The sequence below is a fragment of the Mixophyes fleayi genome, chromosome 4 (assembly GCF_038048845.1).
Source record: "Mixophyes fleayi isolate aMixFle1 chromosome 4, aMixFle1.hap1, whole genome shotgun sequence".
Classification (NCBI taxonomy): Eukaryota; Metazoa; Chordata; class Amphibia; order Anura; family Limnodynastidae; genus Mixophyes; species Mixophyes fleayi.
The window spans coordinates 197,052,359-197,075,563 of NC_134405.1; the positions used below are offsets into that span (position 1 = coordinate 197,052,359).

Below are 23,205 nucleotides of genomic sequence, written 5' to 3' on the forward strand. Positions count from 1 at the left end.
AAGTGTGATTACTCATGAAAAGTGGTGCCAATAGGGAGAATGAATCAGAATGGAATTCACTTAACTCTCTATAATAAGAATAATTCCAATTTTGGGTCTATTCATACTTTTAAATGATGAGATCTACACCATATCTTCTTGTGTATATCAAATGTAGTTGGAACAATAATTCATTCATTTAAATATATCATAATTTCTAATTTCCTTGTTTTGCATGTTGGTCCCATTGTACTCTTTATATTTACTATATTATCAATATAACAAGGCAAATGTCTGAAATGAAACACTCAATTAAAAACTAGATAATTAAATGTGAAGCCTTGTCAATATATATGAATACATATATATGAGATGTTAATATGTTACATAAAAATCAGGGCCAGATTTACATTTTACGCATCCCCAGACAATGCTGATATATTACCCCTGTATATGGCCCCAGTAGGGTGGTAAGTTACCATTAAAAACTACTGTAGAAACAAAGCAGCAGACAAAGTGGTGGAGCTGCTATCCCGGTATGCATGATTATAAAGAAAATGGGTTAAAGTTTTAATGATATGTCAACAGATTTAACATAAATGGGCAGAGCCAGTGACAAAATGGGTAGAGCCAGGAAATTTACAAGGATCTTCTGAAAACAGAAATCTGATTTGTGAACAGAATAATTGAAAGCAGAATACATACAAAAGAATACTTGTCAGCAGTCAGTAGCGTAAATGTAACTGTGATATGAAATAGGTGGAGCAGGGATAGCAAGTGAGGGTTGGAAGACTTCTCCTCCAAAACTATTGGCTGTTTGTGCCCTTAAAACAATGTGGTAGTGGTGGTCATGTTGGTAGATAGACACAATGAAGCCAAGCTTAGCTTCCTTCTTTCTGGCTTCCTGGATTAGCCCAGTCATAGATCACAAGAGGAATGCTTACTAAGGAGAACAGCAGCCCCAGGGCAAAGAAAGCAAATGCCTGCAGGACAAAGATAAATAGATATAAGTCAGGTTAGGTTAGGGCATTTATTGGTTGTCATTGCAAAATAATTTTGAAACAATAAAATCGATAACCTCCTTATTTTATGATACCTCGTTGAGTGTCAAACTAGCAAAAAATTAGATGAAATATACAAACTAATCAGGGAGGTGCAATTAGTGTTGGGACATGATTTGTTGTAACGCACATGCCACAAAGTGCACAAAATGATCGGATAAAATGAGAATAGGTATTGCTTACTGTGACATGACCATGGAATCACAAATCTGATATTTAAAATACATGTGTCAGGGCTAGGACAAATTAATAATTAGGGCCTGATGACAGCATTTGTCAACCTTGGAAGAGCAATAAGTCTGATGATCATAAAAATGAGCATTGAGGGGGTGGACAAGAGATATTTATAAATTCTGACCAATATTATTCTAATCAAATTGACTGGGACAATGGACCAGAAGGACTTACCCACAATCTTTCTTTGGCCAACCCATCGTTACCTTTAGTTATTTTTAAGTATAAAGACGAAGGGAGAATGAAGATAAGCATATTGGCAGATGTTGCACCTGTAAAAAATATGCAGTTATACATGTGTACATTTTGAGCTGAGGACTTTGTGTTATTATATAGCTGCACATCAACAGAAGTAAACATTACAAGAGATGGATACAATCAATGGTCAGCACACTAAGTCAGAAAGGATAGAAAAGTACAAAATTTCTGCTTAATCTATTTTATTCCCCACAGTAAAAAAAATAAGATGAAATAGTACTTTACCTATTGCACCAAAGATATCCTTCATTGTTGGTATGAATATAACGAGTAAGTCAATTACTGTTAAAAGAACTATAGTTACTATTAAATGCTGCCAAAAGTTATACTTTGTCTTCCGCACAAGTTCAAACAATGAAGAACGTACCTTTGAAGGAAAAAAGGAAAAAAGTTGGAAACAAATTTGCCATATTCTATATGTCACTTGTTCATATTAAAAATGGGGGTCAGAAAAATACATTCCAGAGAAGAAGCTTCTATCAAACTAATAGGTGTTCAATGTCATTGGCCTGAATATAAAACCAAGTAAGTGTCAGGATCTTGTAAGAGCAGAGAGCAGGCATGGAACCTAGTTAAAGTGGCCCACTGTGTACCTGGATGTAATATTGTACTCTCAATACATAATACCATATAGTATTATATATATATATATATATATATATATATATATATATATATATATATATATGTATATATATTGTTTTACACTTTCTTATTTGGAAGTGCAACTAGTTGCAAGTTATTTCTAAGGGCAGTTTGTGTTCTTTCAGTTTTTAATCTCACTCCTGTCAGACTTCAGGACCTTTGTTATTTTTTACCAACCACATACATTTGACTATACAAATCGCACCATTATTTTTGCCATTTCTGAATTGTTTAACAAAGTCTCACAATTCCAACGTGTCATTGTTATAATACAATCCTACAGTCTAAATGGTTCTGCAATAAATATGACCTCACACATGTGCAACGATTACTTTTACTTACAGTGAAAAATAACACCGGTACAGTCAGTATAACTGCTATTATAACAGCCAGACGTACAGTCAGAAGGAGAACATCTGTTTTATTGACGTATGTACCGAGAAGCTCAGAGTGCACTGTATCTATAAGAAATCACATGAACATAAAAAGGCACACGGTTATATGAGCAATGTTGAAAGTATTGTAATTGTATATATACTGTATAAAAGAGAAGAAACCAGATGTAAAGCAATAGATGCTATTGCTATAAACACACTTTTTAATTTTTAATTTAATATATGAAATGTGGCAAGACAATGGATAAATCGCACAAGATCTAGCCAATTAAAGTTCACAAAGTTATAGCCTAATTAAATAAAATAAAACCACTCAAGAGTCTCAGATGCACGGAGTCATTGAAGCTAAAAATGAAAGGCATCAAGTTATATATTAATGAGTGAGTCAAATTATGTATTAATGAATGCTATTGTTGTCAGACATCTTTAGGCACTGAAAAGTTTTGAGATGTCATTTCCCGCACAATGGTTTTCTGCAGAGGTTGTAAGCTCAAGTTAAATGAGAAGGCAAGCTACAGCAGGGCTATAGGAAGACAGTATTATGTGCCATTCCTACACTGTGCCAGTAATAAAATTCAGCAGTTATCCTTATATCACTGACTACAAAAGTCAGTAAAATTCCAGAAAACACTTGAATGATTGAATAATGTTACCTGATCATCTACTACATGTTTTTCTAGTACTTGGATTTTAATAGTTAAGTACATTTTAAATGCATTGTAGGATGAATACTGTTTAAGGTAAAGCAGTGTAATTTGGGGTGGTTTTTAGAACGGTGAGAACAGAGAACTGCTGTACTGTAGCAGCGCCAAGGAAAATAAAGGATGTGATACAATCTATGCTGCAAACTTTTTCATAAGATAAATATTACAAGTTTGCAAACAATACATACAGTAAACTTCTATTTTTGCTAACATAACATGAGCTACAATTTATACTATGAATATAGACCTTTGCATACAAGAACTAACAGCATTCTATCACTACCCACTTTGATAAAGAATCAAACTGAAACTAAGATCCATCCTAACCCAATGTAGTACAAACAGGGACAACAATCAGCATCTATGTATAAAAGTTTATTGTCAGAAATGCAAAGTAGGTCTTTTGCAAGCCAGAACATTATCGTTACGTCAAGTTCTGGTTTAAAAAAGTTCTACTGACTGAAATGTTGAGTCATTTTCTTATTTTATTCCTGGATGCTGCTTGGTCTCCTTATTTGTACAAATTGTATATCTAGGTATATGTTTTCCCGCAAATAAAAAAAAACAACCTTCTGTTAACTTGGTGTTGTCAAAAAGGCACTTTCAAAGTTGTGTTTTTCCAGTGAAGAAAACGCTGCTATGTAATTTTAGTAGCCTTTTACAGGAGTACTTACTGAGTGCTTGCGGACTCACTGATTTGAAATACTCAGCATGATGTTTAAGACTGAAATGTTTCATCTAAAAGAACATTGTTTCTTATAGGGAACTAATGTGCATTTGTCCAAAACATTGTGTATACTCGAATAGCTCATGTGAATCCGCTTTATGACAATATGAGCTATTATGTGATTTATTGAAGACTTTACAATTGTCTATATCTTTTGGACTATTTCAAAGATCCAATAAACAAAGTTAAAGTATTATTATTTGAATACTTCTTTTCTAAAATGTTCCCCCTTGTCTTTACTCCTGTGGGTGTGCAAGGTTTCTGTCAGAAGCCCTGCTGGAGAAACAGTTTCTCTTCTCACTGTCTGCTCCATGTTTAGCTCAGTCAGTCGTGCAAGCTCGCTCTTACACATCTGACAGCCTCCAAATACTGCCCCTCCACCAGGCTTCAGACCAGAGGGGGGTTGGAGGAAACAGTGCATCTTTGCTGTAGGACTCCTCTCATGTAGCTTACAAAAGTAATATAAAGGGTGATTATTTTAAGAGTGGGGACTTTCAAAAGATAAAATAAATAATTTTATATTTACCAGACCTATTGCACTCTTATCAAATGCAATTCTGAGTACATTTATCCATTGGAATATAATACAATACTTCTTGTTTAGATTTCACAAAAAGCAGTTTAAATGTTCCATGGGATACTGAATAACAAAAACAGTTGATCGTTTTAATAATCTTTGAAGAGTTTGACTTGGCAAACTCTGTAATGACTACATGTATAATGAATGCCTCAATGTGAAACATTATGACAAAGTATTTCATTAATACGTACCATAAAAAGTCAGATAGCCAAAAACAGCAGTCAGAAGATACATAAGGAACATTGCAAAGAATGAAATATGTGAGACCAGCTGCATTTTCTTTGGTGAGCGACTAGAACATAAAAATACAACATAACTTAATAACTATCTTTGCCTGCTAATCTTTAGGTTAGGTGTATGTTTCTTTATGTACAAACAAACAAACAGAAGCAGTGAAAGTTTTCTTTTAAATATGTACATGATGAATAATATTTGTATTTCCAACTTAAGAGAAATTGATGTTTTTTTAAGGACTGCCAGGGCTAACATTTTGTAACCAATATGTTTTATTTATCTTAAGCAAGAAAAACAGGCACAAAGAAAAAAAAAAAAAGAAAATCTACAAAAGTACATGATTCTACTCAGAATTTATCAATGTTTTCAGGAGCAAGGGAAAAGTATGATTTATTAAAACTTTCTGTTTACAATTTTGTTTCCTTTCATTTTGTATTATTTATATTTTGGTTAATTTTCTTAATTAGGCAAAACTCTGATAAGTAAGTGGAGAGCTTAAATAAGTGGATGTCAGATACAAATATATGAAGATTACACTTCAGGTACCAACTACATTTGTGAGGCTTCTCTGGAGTTCTCTACGCAAACTTAAGCCTACCAAGTTTTGTTTATGAAAAGCAAAATTTACAATGCTTTCTATACATGCGCATTTGCCCTTAATTTTTCATAAATACATACATGCCCAATTGCACAAATAAAATGTAAACCCTAAAGTGAGTGAATTTAAAAATGTGCAAGTATTTTCTGTTGACATTATGTGTCAGTGTGAAGTATAGTATAGTATAGTATACTACTTGTGTAAGTACTATACAAATCAGTGGTTTGTAGAAAGAATAGCACTGTGGTCATAATGACTCATGGAACACCATTCTGAAGGTTTCTTTTCTTATGCCGGTAGTTCCCTGCTTTGAGATGCATTGCAATATTCAGTAGGCATAGCTTGAATGGACTTCCTAAAAGGGATCATTGATCCCTGGGGAGCACACATCCACAATACACACAAGTATGTTTTTCACACTTTTTTTGGTAATAAGTAACTTATTGCACATTGTTAACATTGCCAAAATCATCATTGTGAAGCTGTTTAAACTGTTAAATCTGCTATTATAATATAACAAGCTCATTATAAGTAAAGATAATGTATATGTTTCAAGTATGGATGATTAAATTACCACTAAAACCAAACTTGAATTAAATTTACAAGGTCAGAAACATGGCCTTCCTCACAAACTGATAACATAATCAAGGTTTTAATTCTCACTTAAGGAACTGTGGGCAGACATGCAAATCTCTCAATTCATGTTCCAGACACAGTTATATATAATGAAGTAATATTATAGATACATGCAGAACAAGTCCAAAGTTCATGCTTCTAACTCCATGTGCAAGTGCAGAGCCATGCACTCATCGTGAAGCCAGCTTGTCAATCTTACCAGTTCTCATCAAAGTATATCTCACAACATTCCTGTTTGAAAAATTGGGACAAATTAGGCCATGCCTTAACTTGTCCATGTCAATACATGCTCATCTATACCATGGCCATTTGTTGTGAGGTCATACCCTTTGAAGGCACTCCCCTTCTAAACTCCAGAAGTTAGGACTGTCCCATGAAAATTGGGAGAGTTGAAAGGTATGATCATTGCACGATAAGGAACAATGGCTTCCATGGTGTAGGGCTTGTAGCATACCCATATAGAGTAACCACTAAGGTCAGTGTATGATGGGCTTGATGGAGGCAAAAAGCCATCCCCTGTAAAATATGCAGTAAAAATTTCTAAGAACTGAAGGTATTCACAAGCTCCAGTCTATAAACATCTAATTGCCTTACATGCCCAAAACATTTGGGACCATCACTCAAAATACTTCTTCTCTATCCCAATGGCAGTTTGGGATCTTGAGGAATGTATAAGGAACAATATGCATGTCTCCAGACAAATTTTTATTAAGTGAGGATTAAATCCCTCATGTTATGGTTTTGTGAGGCAATTGTATTTTATTGCAATTATAACTACATATTAAAATTGCCATTCTGTTATTACTACTGTGGACACAAATTTAAACACAACAGTAACACGTCAAAGCAATCTCTTCGTACAACCGAGCACAGTTACATTATTTCCAGGCTAGTATTATGTAAATTAAATTATGCATTGATATTATACATGTAGTAAACCCTATAGGCAAAATGTTAATAAATAAATATGAGATTTATTCTTACTCTCTTAGTTCGCTGTATATGGGAAGGACTGATGGGTGACACACAAACGCAAATGCTAGTGTTGGCAGTGCATAAGCAGTCTGTAGATGAAAAGAAACAGACACACATTTAAATCAAATGATAGTCATTGTGTTCAATTAATCATTGCAAATGACATACACATTTGCAATAAAACACATGTCTTTAACCTCACAGTGGAAATCGGTATAACACATTAGCATGTATACTCTGCTGAATATATCATAATGGAGACAGAATGAGGGGAAGCAATGAACAATCAGATTGAATGGATTACTAGCGATTTGGAGATACCATCTGCAATTTATGAGGCATTCATTTTGGGATTTTAAATGACAGAGGCCGGGTACTAAAAAAATATTTCATAAGTATTTATGATATTTTTGCGGAAAAGGTCATACTAGAATGAACTGTCATGGTATCTGTGTAAATGTTACTGCCAGTAACATTTATATAAGGCAAAAATAAAATGGCATTGTATACTCCTAGTACTGTGTCTCCTACCCCCAATGCTCAATTCCCCTTAATAATCCAGGTTTGAAGGATATTTGTGCTTGAGTATAGGTGACTTGATCAGTACCTCAGTCATTTTGATCTTCCCTGTGCTTAAGTATAGATATCTTTAAAATGTGGCAAGTAGGGGGTAGACCTGATGAAGGTCTACCAAATATAGAAAAATATTTAAATCTGTAATTTCAAATTAAATATGTCACAGCTTAAAACCTTATTAGTACATTGTGCTGAGATTACTTCTCACGGACATTAAAAATTCTATTTTTCTTTTTAGAATACAGCATAATAGACAAATGACAATAATTATATGGCTACATACTCAGTGGGGATTTTTTTTGCATTTAAATATACTAGGAAAAACAGTAGTGAAAACTCAGGTCAAACGCTGACATGTTTTACAAGTGTTCTTTAATTAGCATTTGCACTAGCTTTTGGAGGTCAGTCTAGACTTTCCCAATGTGTTTAACCATTAAAAAACAGAAAAAATAGATGCATTCCAAAAAAATCTCAATGAAAGCACAATGGAGCTCAAGGAAAAATCAGTATGGACTCAGAACAATGGTTTTTAGTGTCATACCAGCTGCTATGAGGCCTTAAATGCCAAAACATACTGATAGGTGAATTGGTTGCTGACAAAATTAACCCTAGCATGTCTGTCTTTGTGGGCATGTTTTAGGGAATTTAGAATGTAAGCTCCTAAGATGTGAAAGGAAAATATTCTCTGTAGAGCACTGTATAATTGGTGGCACTATCATCACCACCATTTATTTATATAGTGCCACTAATTCCGCAGCGCTGTACAGAGAACTCACTCACATCAGTCCCTGCCCCATTGGAGCTTACAGTCTAAATTCCCTAACACACACAGACAGACACACAGACAAGGGTCAATTTGATACCAGCCAATTAACCTACCAGTATGTTTCTTGGAATGTGGGAGGGAACCGCAGCACCCGGAGGAAACCCACGCAAACATGGGGAGAACATACAAACTCCTTACTATATAAATAAATACATTATTCAAATAGCCCTTGAGGGTGGAGAGAAATTTATAATAAAGTATTGTCAGTTAAGTCAATTAGTAGAGCAGACTTTAGTAGGCTTGAGTATATTCTTATATCACTAGAAAAAGACAACTAAAATGTAATTAATAAACAATCATCACAGAATGAGAAAACACAGTATCACCTTGGAATTGAATGTAAAATACTTTGGTGTACACGTTCCCTCCATTGTTGCATTGTGTAAGCTGTTCACAGTTCCATTGATACTATCATATGGGCACGGAATTTTAAATTTATTGTAGATAACCTGTATTGTAACCAAAACAGAAAAAAAAGGGAAAAAGCAAACAATGAATTATGCACATTGATCACTGGTTGACATGACAAAGATATGCTACTGATCAATGACTGACATTTTTAGAACTTACCACAACAAGGAAAAAAAACATACAAGTCAGGGAGAACCCACTGGTGTAGCCCAGGTACCCTGTATGGATCAAAGACATTGCTCATGTTATTGTTTATAAATGTAATCTAACATTTCACATTAAAATATACCATATGTAATATCACTATAATACCTGCCTCACATATCACAAGTCATTAAGTACACAATACTGTATATTGGAAGGCAAAGTTGTACTTCCCACTTATACTTTTTCACTATTCAGAAGATTTTAACCTTAAACCTATCAAAATAATTACAGCCCACGGGTGTTAATAGGTTTTATATATGTTTCAATCACAATACTGTATATTCCAATATAACTAATCAGTGGTATATTTCATAACATTTCTGTAAGCCATGACAACTTATTAGATATTTTAGCACTGGACACTCTAGTATAAGTGAACCAGAAATTGCTCTGACTGTCAAGAAAATAGATTTGCAAGCAATTTGGCCACGCATGTAGAGTTGTTCAGACACAAGGCTGAATGATCCTGTGACACATGAACATGCTCCAAGTGACCAAACAATGACCTCAAACATGCACCATTTGGCATCTGTTAAGATGGATTTTGTTTCTACATGATCACATCTAGTTTGGATTTTCATGGCACAAAGTGCAATGATATGCTAAATATGTAGGTGTTTGGCTAACAAATATCTAAGCAGTTGGTACATGGCACACGCTATTGGCAGTGTGTTATTAAGCACACCAGATGAAGATTGCCAAGACACAGAGATAATGGATCACTCAACAATACAAACTGGCTTATAACATAAAGTCACTAATAACATTCTAAATATGTAAGTCAATGTTAATCACAATAAGCTTATCACAATCTAACATTTGGAACATGGGGATACATTTTTCTTTACTTCATGTCACTAATCCCATTGACGGACACGGAAAATCAGCCTCTTTTAGTTGTTTTCTGCAGAAAATGGCGAATAACAGACCATCATAGCTCAACTGTAAGCAAATGTAAATACAATTTCAAACATCTCCAGTTCTGTGATACTATGGGGACTTTTACATACAGGTACTCCTCACTTAACGACCGAGTTCCGTTCCTACGACTAGGTCGTTAAGCGAATTGGTCGCTAAGTGAGAACAGTACTGTTATATGCACCTACATGTATTGTAATCATTTTTATTGATTCTGAATGAAGAAATAGACTAAAGAAAACTGTATTTTGTTAGTTTGCTTTACATTACATAACACTGCATAACAGAAAATAAACATGTGTACAGTAAAGCTCTACAAACAGCAGCAATTATAACAATGAGGACCCAGGGAGAACCTGGTCGTAACTCCGAGTGGTCATTAAATGGGTAGGTTGTTAAGTGAGGAATACCTGTATATATTTGTTAAACTAATTAGTAGCTCTTTCATGAAAGGCAATGTTTATGTTTTATGTTTAGTTGTCTTTCAAGAGTCATGTCATTTCTTCTAGCAGCATATGCCATATCAGGTATGTTTTTCAAGTTTTAATACTGAACATGTCACATAGATTTTTAACATTCATAGCCTTTCCTGGTCACACCTTAAGATATAAATGTACTGCAATAGCATTTTGTATTTCTCAAACATACACAATATTAAGAGCTTAAATAAAAATTAGAGATTAAAAATAGTGCATTAATCATGGAGAAAAAAATACCATTATTCTCCTTCACCATATTGTATATTACACTTCTACATGGCTATGATTGCTCAGACCTGCACCAGTAATCATCATTTTCCCATTGCACATGCAACTGAAATCAACCCCTCACCTGCTTACCAGACAGAGGAAACACCTATAAAATGCCTATTACACACAGTCCCTTGCTTGTACATGTGTTGCAATAGCACATAAGTAGATATAAAGGAAGAGGCAGTGACATTTTGCACAAATCATATTTTGCAGAGGAACAGGCCATTTCACAATAGTAAAATACACGTTTTACTCTTGCTTTGCCATTGGAATGCCATTCTACACTGTATTTGTAAAATTGCATATCACAGATTTATTGTATAAATAGAGTTGGGATTACAATGGGCAATTCATTCTACTGTGTGGTGTAGTGGACATAGGGCTGTGAACACCCGAGGCCACATTCCCCCTGTGAAATGTGCAAATTTTGCAAATTAAGAATAAGGTGAATATTCTGTGCAACAGTTTTGAAAATATTGCTCATCTCAAAGAAGAGTACATTCAAACATTATTTCCAGTTTCCAATCATTTATGCACCATAGTATTTGAGCTGTAATTTCATACCTCTCAACTTTGGAGCATCTGGAATTGGTACAAGTGGTGTGGCCACACTGAAATAAGGATGTGTCCACACCTTGTGGGACTGTCTAGTGCTTCTGAAGCGTAAGGCTGTCCCTTACAACCTCCAAACACCCATTAATTTCCACATTTAAAGTGGCAATGTCGGGACCCCGCAGGTTAAGTGTTTAAACACTTAATTTGACATTGCCGCTTTAAATTACCATTGATAGAGGTCGCGATGACGTCAAAGTGTAGTGCCGGAGAGCTGTCCATTCGCAATAACTAGCTGTCAGCATGCTGCTGCCATCGGAGATCTGCAACATCAGGTTTCAAGTAAGTTTCTTTATATTGCAATCGGTTTTTGGTAAATTCAGATTTTATTTGTAGGCCTCCACGTTGTCGGATTTCTGCTAATCATTAAAACGATTACCACCATTGTTAAGCAGGAAGTAGTGAATTGGAGATACTACCATTTTTCTGACCCTGAGACAGTGGGACAGAGCCCACAGATCAGGACTGTACCACCTAAATTTTGACAGTTGGAAGGTATGCACCTGTCCAGATTATCAGTGAGTATCCAGGTCAAACAGGGCCATGCTGTATATATTCTAATGGGATTTCTCCTTCAGAGACAACTCTGCCAATTTTTATTTCAATTTATATCTCTCGGTTGAAATTAATAGGACAATTCTACAGCAGTCTATGATGGAAGTATAACACATATCACAGCAGTTTAAAGCTGTTTAAGGAAGTTTAATTTTCACTGAGCTTCCTCTTCTCTTTAGCGGTCTTAGCAATTGCACATTTTTTTTTTTTTTGCCAGGCTACTCTGTTTCTGTAGTTCAGCATCTACGAAAAGGGGTTAACAGCCATTTTCAATTGCCATTTTAGAATGGCAAACAAATAACTTTTTTTCATTGCTATACTACGGAAACAGAGGAGCCCCGGCATTCGGTTCTCAGAGCTCCACTAAGGGGAAGGAGCAGCTCAGTGAAAATGTAACAATGAACCTAGAATGCTGCTTTAAAACTGGTATACACATTTATTTGTGTTCAGGAGATACAGGCTGAACCCATGCTCTGACAGCCCAATGACTCATTCTTCTAGAACAGACTTGCAGATAGCCAGCACCATTGGTCACTATTGACACAAATGTGATACATAAAACACAGTTTACATTGTAGTCCTGCAGAGGAGCTGAACAAATTAAATGTTTTTTAATGATTTGGAAATCATATTATCATCAACTTTGGGTAGTACCAATCTAAAACAAAATTACGTGGATGATCACCTTTTAAGTTACACTTTTGACACTTGCCATGCCTATTTTCCACAGCTATATTTAGTTTAAATTCATGTATAATGTGGTAATAACTGCTGGTATTAATATTGCATTCCCATGATCCTTCCTTCCAGTTTACCTGCCACCTGAGCAAGAATACAAAAATATATTTCTTGATAATTATATGCAATACCTAAATTCTTGAGAAGACACAATGGAAGTATGATTCCAATAGTTACGTAAACCAGGAGAAAACAACCATCCAGATACCATGGCCTGTAAGGCAAATTGAAAATATTGGTGACTTAAAGAGGCTCAATATGTTCACAACACTTAAGACATTTAGGCTAGCATTTACTATACTGAGGTACTGTGCGGTTTTCAAACTGCCATACATCACTGTTGCCTACTCCTAAATTTCGGGAAGTTCGGTCCTCTCTCCTGGATCCAGCCCATTTCATAGAAAAGTGTGTGGGAACGGGGCATCACTGATGCGATTGTTTGTTCTCTTTACTGTCTGCAGTGGGTTTTAATTTAAGTTCTGTCTGTAGTCTTTGTGTGTGATAGATTAGTTAGTTATCTGTTGCATAGGAGAAGACACTTGGATTAGAATGATCCTGTAGCCATGAGATGCAAAGCACATAATTCTGTGAAGCTTAGCTGAGGCAGGTATGAATTGTGTAGAGTAATGACATATATTCTCCTCTAAATTACAGCTTCTAATTGGCAAGAGGGATTGAGCCCTCTACACATCTAGATTAACTTTTAAGATGATCTTCTTTAATTTTATTCTATGTATTGAAGGAAAACCATATTCTATCAATTTACTTCTAATATGTGGATCACATGCGGCAGAAGACTTTATAGGTCTCCAGTGCTGAAAGCCTGTCTATAGATATTGGGGAAAACAGCCAAATCATTGCTAATTGTTGAGCTGGATGTTTCATGCACTAGGACAATGAGTTATGTAAGTTAAGGTCACAAGAGGTCCATTTAACACATTTATTGTATTTGATCTGCCATGTGCCCAGATCCTGCAACTGAACAGGACACACTGGCTTAGCTCTGGGACTGTATTCTGTAAAAAGCAACTGGAGGTATCTAGAGCAGTATAATACTGTTCAAACACACACTACAAAGAGCAGATACATAAGTATGATATCCTTCATACTAGTTTGTGATCATGTCATGTGAATACTATACATGAGGTTACAGTAAATAAATTATCCCACCAAAAACAATCACTTAACAAATGTAAACATTGTAATATACTACAAAGTAATGCATAAATCTCAGTTAACTTACATTTTGTTTCCTGTCAGGAACTCTATGACAGTAGGTAATTCATTTTTTACTATGAACAGATAACTCAACATTGCTGTAAAGAGAGAAACACAAAACAAAAAGTTATTAAACCATAATATAGTAAATTAACATTTTGGGGCAGATTCAATTGCCCATGATGTCCCTAAGAACATCGCGGATACATTTTTTTTACCAATATTACGGTAAAAAGTAATGCAAGTTTTTGCTTGCACCACTATGGGGTGTGAGCAAAATTCAGCGTTACTTCTGTAAAAAAAAAAAATCTGTGCGAGGTGTCTCACCGCCATTCCAAAGGCATCTCGCTGGGATTTTTTTTAATAATTGAATATGCCCCTTTCAATTTCAGCCTTGCAGACAGGTTCCTTCACTATTATATCTGATACATCTCTGTTCCCATATTGGTTTCAAATGTTGTTTTGACCAGCTAGTGCTTTCAGAAATATTTCTGATAAGAAATACTTTGTGCATATCTGGTATGATGCAACCGTGCAATTTCAAGTAATATGTACTATACAGATGTGAGAAAAAATTAGGACATCTGGGTACTCTTTGTATGGTAAATTGGTTTATAATACATTTGGATTCACATGAGCAGTATTTGACTGATCTGATGTATATTAATTAAAACCATGCTAATCTTTAACACTAACGTACTTTATGAAATCCTCTCCTAATTGCTCTTCTTTACTGAACATTCACATACTAACTAGGGATGAGCGCACTCGGATTTCTGAAATCCGAGCCCACTCGAACGTTGCGGATCCGAGTCGGATCCGAGACAGATCCGGGTATTGGCGCCAAATTCAAAAGTGAAACTGAGGCTCTGACTCATAATCCCGTTGTCGGATCTCGCGATACTCGGATCCTATAAATTCCCCGCTAGTCGCCGCCATCTTCACTCGGGCATTGATCAGGGTAGAGGGAGGGTGTGTTAGGTGGTCCTCTGTGCTGTTTAGTTCTGTGCTGTTTAGTTCTGTGCTGTTTAGTTCTGTGCTGTTTAGTGCTGTGCTGTGCTGTTTAGTGCTGTGCTGTGCTGTGCTGTGCTGTGCTGTGCTGTGTTCTGCAGTATCAGTCCAGTGGTGCTGTGTGCTGTGCTCTGTCCTTCTGAGGTCAGTGGTGCTGCTGGGTCCTGTGCTGTGTCCTGTTCAGTCCAGTGGTGCTGTGTCCTGTGCTCTGTGCTTCTAAGGGCATAGTTATTTCCCCAATATTCCCCTGTGTTTAAAAAAATAAAAAAAAGTTTTTTTAAAAAATACCAAAAACTACTTTAATATTTTTTAATTACCACAAAATTTTCACAACCAATCCTGCAGTATAAGCCCATTGGTACTGCAATATTACCAAGTTCACACATTCAGCAGTAAAAGTCCAGTGGTACTGCAATATTACAAAGTTTACACATTCTGCAGTATCAGTCCAGTGGTGCTGTGTCCTGTGCTCTGTCCTGCTGAGTTCCGTAGTGCTGCTGGGTCCTGTGCCGTGTCCTGTTCAGTCCAGTGGTGCTGTGTCCTGTGCTCTGTGCTTCTAAGGGCATAGTTATTTCCCCATTATTCCCAAGTTTTTAAAAAATAAAAAAAAAGTAAAAAATAATAAAAAATTTAAAAAAAAATAAAAATATAATAATTATAACCAAATTTGCAAAACCAATCCAGCATTATAAGTCCATTGGTACTGCAATATTACCAAGTTCACACATTCTGCAGTATCAGTCCAGTGGTGCTGTGTCCTGTGCTCTGTCCTGCTGAGTTCCGTAGTGCTGCTGGGTCCTGTGCCGTGTCCTGTTCAGTCCAGTGGTGCTGTGTCCTGTGCTCTGTGCTTCTAAGGGCATAGTTATTTCCCCACTATTCCCAAGTTTTTAAAAAATAAAAAAAAAGTAAAAAATAATAAAAAATTTAAAAAAAAAAATATATATAATAATTATAACCAAATTTGCAAAACCAATCCAGCATTATAAGTCCATTGGTACTGCAATATTACCAAGTTCACACATTCTGCAGTATCAGTCCAGTGGTGCTGTGTCCTGTGCTCTGTCCTGCTGAGTTCCGTAGTGCTGCTGGGTCCTGTGCCGTGTCCTGTTCAGTCCAGTGGTGCTGTGTCCTGTGCTCTGTGCTTCTAAGGGCATAGTTATTTCCCCACTATTCCCAAGTTTTTAAAAAAAAAAAAAAGTAAAAAAAAATAAAAAATTAAAAAAAAAAAATAAATATAATAATTATAACCAAATTTGCAAAACCAATCCAGCATTATAAGTCCATTGGTACTGCAATATTACCAAGTTCACACATTCTGCAGTATCAGTCCAGTGGTGCTGTGTCCTGTGCTCTGTCCTGCTGAGTTCCGTAGTGCTGCTGGGTCCTGTGCCGTGTCCTGTTCAGTCCAGTGGTGCTGTGTCCTGTGCTCTGTGCTTCTAAGGGCATAGTTATTTCCCCACTATTCCCAAGTTTTTTAAAAATAAAAAAAAAGTAAAAAAAAATAAAAAATTAAAAAAAATAAATAAATATAATAATTATAACCAAATTTGCAAAACCAATCCAGCATTATAAGTCCATTGGTACTGCAATATTACCAAGTTCACACATTCTGCAGTATCAGTCCAGTGGTGCTGTGTCCTGTGCTCTGTCCTGCTGAGTTCCGTAGTGCTGCTGGGTCCTGTGCCGTGTCCTGTTCAGTCCAGTGGTGCTGTGTCCTGTGCTCTGTGCTTCTAAGGGCATAGTTATTTCCCCACTATTCCCAAGTTTTTTAAAAATAAAAAAAAAGTAAAAAAAAAAAAAAAATTAAAAAAAAAAAAAATATATAATAATTATAACCAAATTTGCAAAACCAATCCTGCAGTATAAGTCCATTGGTACTGCAATATTACCAAGTTCACACATTCTGCAGTATCTTGTGCTACATATAATGGAGACCAAAAATTTGGAGGATAAAGTAGGGAAAGATCAAGACCCACTTCCTCCTAATGCTGAAGCTGCTGCCACTAGTCATGACATAGACGATGAAATGCCATCAACGTCGTCTGGCAAGCACGATGCCCAATCTCCTAGTACAGGGCATGTAAAATCCAAAAAGCCCAAGTTCTCAAAAAACAGCAAAAAAAGAAACTTAAAATCATCTGAGGAGAAACGTAAAGTTGGCAATATGCCAATTACGACAAGTAGTGGCAAGGAACGGCTTAGGCCCTGTCCCGTGTTCATGACTAGTGGTCCAGCTTCACCCAAGGATCTAAGCCCTCCTCCCCCCCCCTACAAAAAATTTAAGAGAGTTATGCTGTCAGCAACAACAACAAAACAGCAAAGAACTCTGCCTTCTAAACAGATGACATCACAAATCCCCAAGGCGAGTCCAAGGGTGTTGGTGGTTGTGAACCCTGACCTTCCCATCACTGTACGGGAAGAGGTGACTCCATCCAGCATTTGCAGCACGCCCTCTGCATATGCTGGAAGGATCACCCACAGTCCAGTTACAGATTTGGCTAATGAAGGTGTGAATGTTGTACACTGGGAGGAGGATATTGATGTAGCTGGCGCTGAGGAGGATGTTGATGATTATGATGCAGACAGATACCAAATTGCATTTCTCAATTTCTATTTATATTCTAGATTATATAACGGCTGAAAAGTTTTCTGTTTTACTCCTAGTGGAGAGGGGATCTGATGCAGACAGATACCAAACTGCCTTTGTCCATTTCTTTGTATATTTGAATTGCTAGTTCTACAGTCTATGCAGGCTGCTTTATTTATATTCAACTACAAGTGTAGGGCGGGGGGGGGGGGGGCATAGATAGCCACCAAAGTAACGTGGTCCATTTAATTTCACTTTCTAGCTCCACAGTCTGTGCAGCCTGCTTTTTTTTATCTTCAAAGTATTTATATTTACAAGCCTTGCAATCTAAATTAACTAGAGGTAGTGACGTGGTAGAACTCCAAAAGGCAGTTTGGAAGCCCCTGTACAAACTGGCTCTATTTTACCTGAGTTGTCCCCCCTCCAGTGTGTACTCGGAAAGAGTTTTTAGTGCAGCGGGGAACCTGGTCAGTGAGCGGCGAAGGAGGTTGCTTCCTCACAACGTTGAAAAAATGATGTTTATAAAAATGAATAATCAATTCCTCAATGAAGTACAGCACTGCCCTCCAGATACTACAGAGGGACCTGTGGTTGTGGAGTCCAGCGGGGACGAATTGATAATGTGTGATGAGGAGGAAGTACACACTGTAGGGGGAGAGGAATCAGAGGTTGAGGATGAGGACGACATCTTGCCTCAGTAGAGCCTGTTTAGTCTGTACAGGGAGAGATGAATAGCTTTTTTGGTGTGGGGGCCAAAACAAACCAATCATTTCAGTCAAAGTTGTTTGGTAGGCCCTGTCGCTGAAATGATTGGTTTGTTAAAGTGTGCATGTCCTATTTCAACAACAGACCTCTCAACTGCAGCTCATCCCTCCTCTGCGGGGATAATGTCTCCTGTGCTCTGACACGTCACTCTGTGTACTCTCAGCCTCAGGATCTGACACTACAGCTACCATGCCTCTTGTAGCAGCCCTCACTCCAGGGCCTCTTCCATGTGCAGTGTCCCCCTCTCTCTTGGGTTCACTATAGTGGCATGGAGTTCTCCCCCTCATCCAGGGCACACATTCCTTGCCCTGGCTCAGTCACCACGCTCAGACTTCCAGGCAATGCTGGGGGAGCCTGGGAGCTTCCACCCCAGGTCCCCAGCTACAACTCTCCTCTCCTGTGTCTTCTCTCTCTTTCTGACACTTTAAAGATCGTGCCTTTAAATGAAAAAGTCAGTCTTCATTGCACGACTATGTGCAAGTGCAACAGGGACATTTTTTTGGGTTTACAAAGTCAAACAATAACACTACGACCCTGTCTGTCTGGGGTCTGTCAATGACGAATTGTCTGGAGCATGTTTGGAGGAGGTATTGTGGCCCCGGTATCAAATTGGGTACCGGGGCCACCCCACTATGCAGTCCAGATACTTGTTTGGTGGAATTCCGACACGTGGAGGGTTTTTAAATTATATTGTGGCCTCGGTACCAAATTGTGTACCGGGGCCACCACACTACGCAGTCAAGATAGATAGATGCGTATTGCGTATCATAGATAAAGTACATTCAGTGGTGTGGGGCAAATTGAAAAATATTCCAAATGCACTGACATTATCAAAAACAAGAGGTTGTCACACGCTAAAACTCCAACATGTATATGATGGAGAGGATGGAGGAGCAGCCGTATGTGTAGTGTAATGCAGATCTGTTGAAGGTTTTTTATATATTTTATTGTGGTGCCCAGTGCCCACTCCTCTACGCAGTCCAGATACATTTATTGGTGCGAATCATAAAAGTTCAGGGTTTTTAATATATATTGTGGTGACCCACTCCTCTACGCAGTCCAGGTACATTTATTGGTGCGAATCATAAAAGTTCAGGGTTTTTAATATATATTGTGGTGACCCACTCCTCTACGCAGTCCAGGTACAATTATTGGTGCGAATCATAAAAGTTCAGGGTTTTTAAGATATTGTGGTGACCCACTCCTCTACGCAGTCCAGGTACAATTATTGGTGCGAATCATAAAAGTTCAGGGTTTTTAATATATTGTGGTGACCCACTCCTCTACGCAGTCCAGGTACAATTATTGGTGCGAATCATAAAAGTTCAGGGTTTTTAAGATATTGTGGTGACCCACTCCTCTACGCAGTCCAGGTACAATTATTGGTGCGAATCATAAAAGTTCAGGGTTTTTAAGATATTGTGGTGACCCACTCCTCTACGCAGTCCAGGTACAATTATTGGTGCGAATCATAAAAGTTCAGGGTTTTTAATATATATTGTGGTGACCCACTCCTCTACGCAGTCCAGAAAGATACCTTGTTGCAACGTTTTGGACTAATAACTATATTGTGAGGTGTTCACAATACACTGTAAATTAGTGGAAATGCTTGTTATTGAATGTTATTGAGGTTAATAATAGCCTAGGAGTGAAAATAAGCCCAAAAACTTGATTTTTAAACTTTTTATGTTTTTTTCAAAAAAAATCCGAATCCAATACCTTAAATCCGAACCGAGACCTTTCGTCAAGTGTTTTGCGAGACAAATCCGAACCTCAAAAATAACGAAAATCCGGATCCAAAACACAAAACACGAGACCTCAAAAGTCGCCGGTGCACATCCCTAATACTAACTCACATATAAATGAGTTAACAGATATATATAGGAGATAGAGTGGAATATTTAAAGTCAGGTACCTTAATTATTGAACTGTTTGTTTGAGGTGTATTGATTTACACTCGTGTTTTAAAGTTTTTTTAGTTGTAAACTTATTGCTTATACAAGTTTATATTTGGATGGTGCAATATTAATGTTCTTCATTACTGTAAAACTCTGAGCTAAGAAGTGGAGTGTTCTTTTTAAACACGAATTTGGAGAATACAAGATATTTGCAATAGAGGTATCAGATCAATCTGTATCTGATGGTCTATGTTTTTTGTTTTAATGTATTATTTTATTAAAATATTTTGAGGTGATTATTATTGTGCTTTTATCAATGACAGTGTGTTATTTGACTAAATCTGTTTCAACTGAGGGCAGGGGCGCACGCAGGATTGGTTTCCTTCCCCCCCACCGAAGAAAAAAAAGAAAAAAGAGAGAGCTGCTGCGCATGCTCCGTTTCGGCAGGCAGCACTGTACTATACAGCAGCCACAGCACTGTCAAAGAAGCGTCCGCGGACGCTTCTTTGACAGCGCCGCGGCTGCTGTATAGTACAGTGCCGCTACGTGGGGCATATCGTTAGCGGAGGGGAGGGGTTTCTGGAGACCCAGAAACCCCCCTGCATGCGCCACTGGAGGGGTCATTAGAATTTGCGCTTTCTATTGTTCTTTTTTATTTATTATGATAGGGATTCTCGTATTGAAAGCTGCAACGTGGTGTCTCCTTTTTGGGATTAATTTCTTTTTTTTATTGTTATTTTGTGTTGGTGAGAAATACACCTTTTAAGGCTAATGCTTTTCTGCTCCATTTAAGTTTTTTCTACTTGATAAGCAGTATTTGACTGATCTGATGTATATTAATTAGAAGCTTGCTAATCTTTATCATTAATCTTTTTTTTACAAAATCCTCTCCTAATTGCTCTTCTTTAGTGAACATACCAACTCACATATAAATGAGTCAGATATATAGGAGATACTTATAAATAAAACATAAGGGATTTTATAGTTGTTTAAGTTATTCTGGCTGGTGGCATTTAAGGAATGACTGGCAACGGCATGTCTCTGACCACAATTGCTTTCAAAAGGATTAAATCCTTAATTTTTTGGTTTTGTGAGGCAATGCTATTTTGTAGTGAGTCAGTCACTTAGCCCAAACTTATTACTACTACCATACTGACATATAGTCTTTATTAGCCCTTAACCCGGCATCTCTGTCCTCCTTAGCCCTTAACCCGACATCTCTGTCCTCCTCTCTCGATACCCTCCTTTCTCCCCTTTCCTCCCTGGCCTGCCCCAAACAGGCGGTCTCCCTCTACAATCATACCCTCACCTCTGCTCTGGACGCAGTCGCCCCTGCCCACTCCGTCCTCCCTCGCTGCTCCAAACCCCAACCCTGGCACTCCAAATTTACCCGCTTCCTCCAAAAATGCTCCCGTACCGCTGAACGCCACTGGAGAAAATCCCGCTCCCTGGCTGACTTTCTCCACTTTAAATTCATCCTTGCATCCTACAGCTCTGTCCTCTCACTCGCTAAACAATCTTTCTTTAAGTCCCTCATCTCTTCCCAATCCTCTAACCCCCGCCATCTCTTCGCCACCTTCAGCACTCTCCTAGCCCCACCCCCTCCTCCCACCCCCTCCTCCCTGACCGCCTCTGACTTCGCCTCCTTTTTCTCCTCTAAAATTGAGGCCCTCCGACTTGAAATCTCCTCCTCCACTCTCTCATCCACCCCCCCCACTTTTCCATCCTCCCCCCCTAGCCACCTTCCCCTCCACTCTTTCCGCCCCACCACGGGCGAGGAAGTCCACTCTCTCATTTCATCCTCCCCCCCTCTACCTGTCCCCTGGATCCCATCCCCTCCCACCTTCTTCGCTCCCTTTCCCCCACCACCTGCTCCCACCTCGCTCACCTCTTTAATCTTTCCCTCTCCACCGGCATCTTCCCCTCCTCCTTCAAACATGCTCTCGTATCCCCCATTCTAAAGAAACCTAATCTTGACCCCACTTCTCCCTCTAACTATCGCCCCATATCTCTTCTCCCCTTTGCCTCCAAAATTCTCGAGAGGCTCGTCTGCAGCCGTCTCTCCTCCTACCTTTCTGAACACTCCCTCCTTGATCCTCTCCAGTCTGGTTTCCGCCCCCTTCACTCCACTGAAACTGCCCTGGTTAAAGTCACCAATGATCTCCTCTCTGCTAAAGCCAGGGGCCACTTCTCCCTTCTTATCCTCCTTGATCTCTCAGCAGCCTTCGATACCGTTGACCACCCCCTCCTCCTCCACACCCTCCAGTCCTTTGGCCTCTCCGGCCCTGTCCTGTCCTGGTTCACCTCTTACCTTTCTGACGGTTCCTTCTCCGTCACCACCTCTGGGTCTCTCTCCCCCCCGCCCACCCTTCCAGTCGGGGAACCTCAGGGCTCTGTTTTAGGACCCTTACTCTTCTCTCTATACACCTCTTCCCTGGGTGAACTCATCAGCTCCTACGGCCTCAATTACCACCTCTACGCTGACGACACTCAACTTTACCTCTCCTCTCCTGATCTCTCTCCCTCCCTCCTCTCTAGGGTGTCCGCCTGCCTCTCTGCCATCTCCTCCTGGATGTCCTCTCGATTCCTCAAACTTAACCTTGCCAAAACTGAACTCATAGTCTTTCCTCCCCCTCACACCTCGCCCCCTTCTGACCTCTTTATCCCTGTCGACAACACCTCTATATCCCCTGTCCCCCAACTTCGCTGCCTCTGTGTCATCCTCGACTCCTCTCTCTCCTTTGGCCCCCACATTCTCTCTCTTGCTAAATCCTGCCGCTTCCAGCTGCTCAACATCGCTCGCATCCGGCCCTTCCTCTCCCAAGATGCCACCAAATGTCTTATTCACTCTCTGATCATCTCCCGCTTGGACTACTGCAACCTCCTCCTTACTGGCCTCCCCCACTCTCATCTCGCTCCCCTTCGATCTGTACTTAACGCAGCCGCTAAGCTCATCTTCCTTTCTCGCCCCTCCTCTTCTGTCTCCCCCCTCTACCAATCCCTTCACTGGCTCCCCTTCCCCTACAGAATCCTGTTCAAGCTCCTCACTCTTACATACAAGGCCCTCGCCAACTCGACTGCACCCTACATCTCCACCCTCCTCTC

General features: G+C 38.6%; 1 protein-coding gene across 1 annotated transcript in view; it reads right to left on the minus strand.

The window, feature by feature from the left end:
• Positions 1 to 525: 525 nt before the first annotated feature.
• Positions 526 to 23,205, minus strand: part of SLC38A1 (solute carrier family 38 member 1) — a 96,608-nt gene continuing 73,928 nt past the window's right edge. The window contains exons 8-17 of the mRNA XM_075209084.1: positions 13,865 to 13,937; positions 12,753 to 12,835; positions 8,999 to 9,057; positions 8,755 to 8,877; positions 7,036 to 7,115; positions 4,775 to 4,875; positions 2,520 to 2,638; positions 1,758 to 1,899; positions 1,449 to 1,546; positions 526 to 962 (exon numbers count right to left, since the gene is read on the minus strand). Coding sequence (XP_075065185.1) covers positions 861 to 962; positions 1,449 to 1,546; positions 1,758 to 1,899; positions 2,520 to 2,638; positions 4,775 to 4,875; positions 7,036 to 7,115; positions 8,755 to 8,877; positions 8,999 to 9,057; positions 12,753 to 12,835; positions 13,865 to 13,937 — 980 coding nt within the window. The 3' untranslated portion in view covers positions 526 to 860. The remainder of the gene's footprint in view (positions 963 to 1,448; positions 1,547 to 1,757; positions 1,900 to 2,519; positions 2,639 to 4,774; positions 4,876 to 7,035; positions 7,116 to 8,754; positions 8,878 to 8,998; positions 9,058 to 12,752; positions 12,836 to 13,864; positions 13,938 to 23,205) is intronic.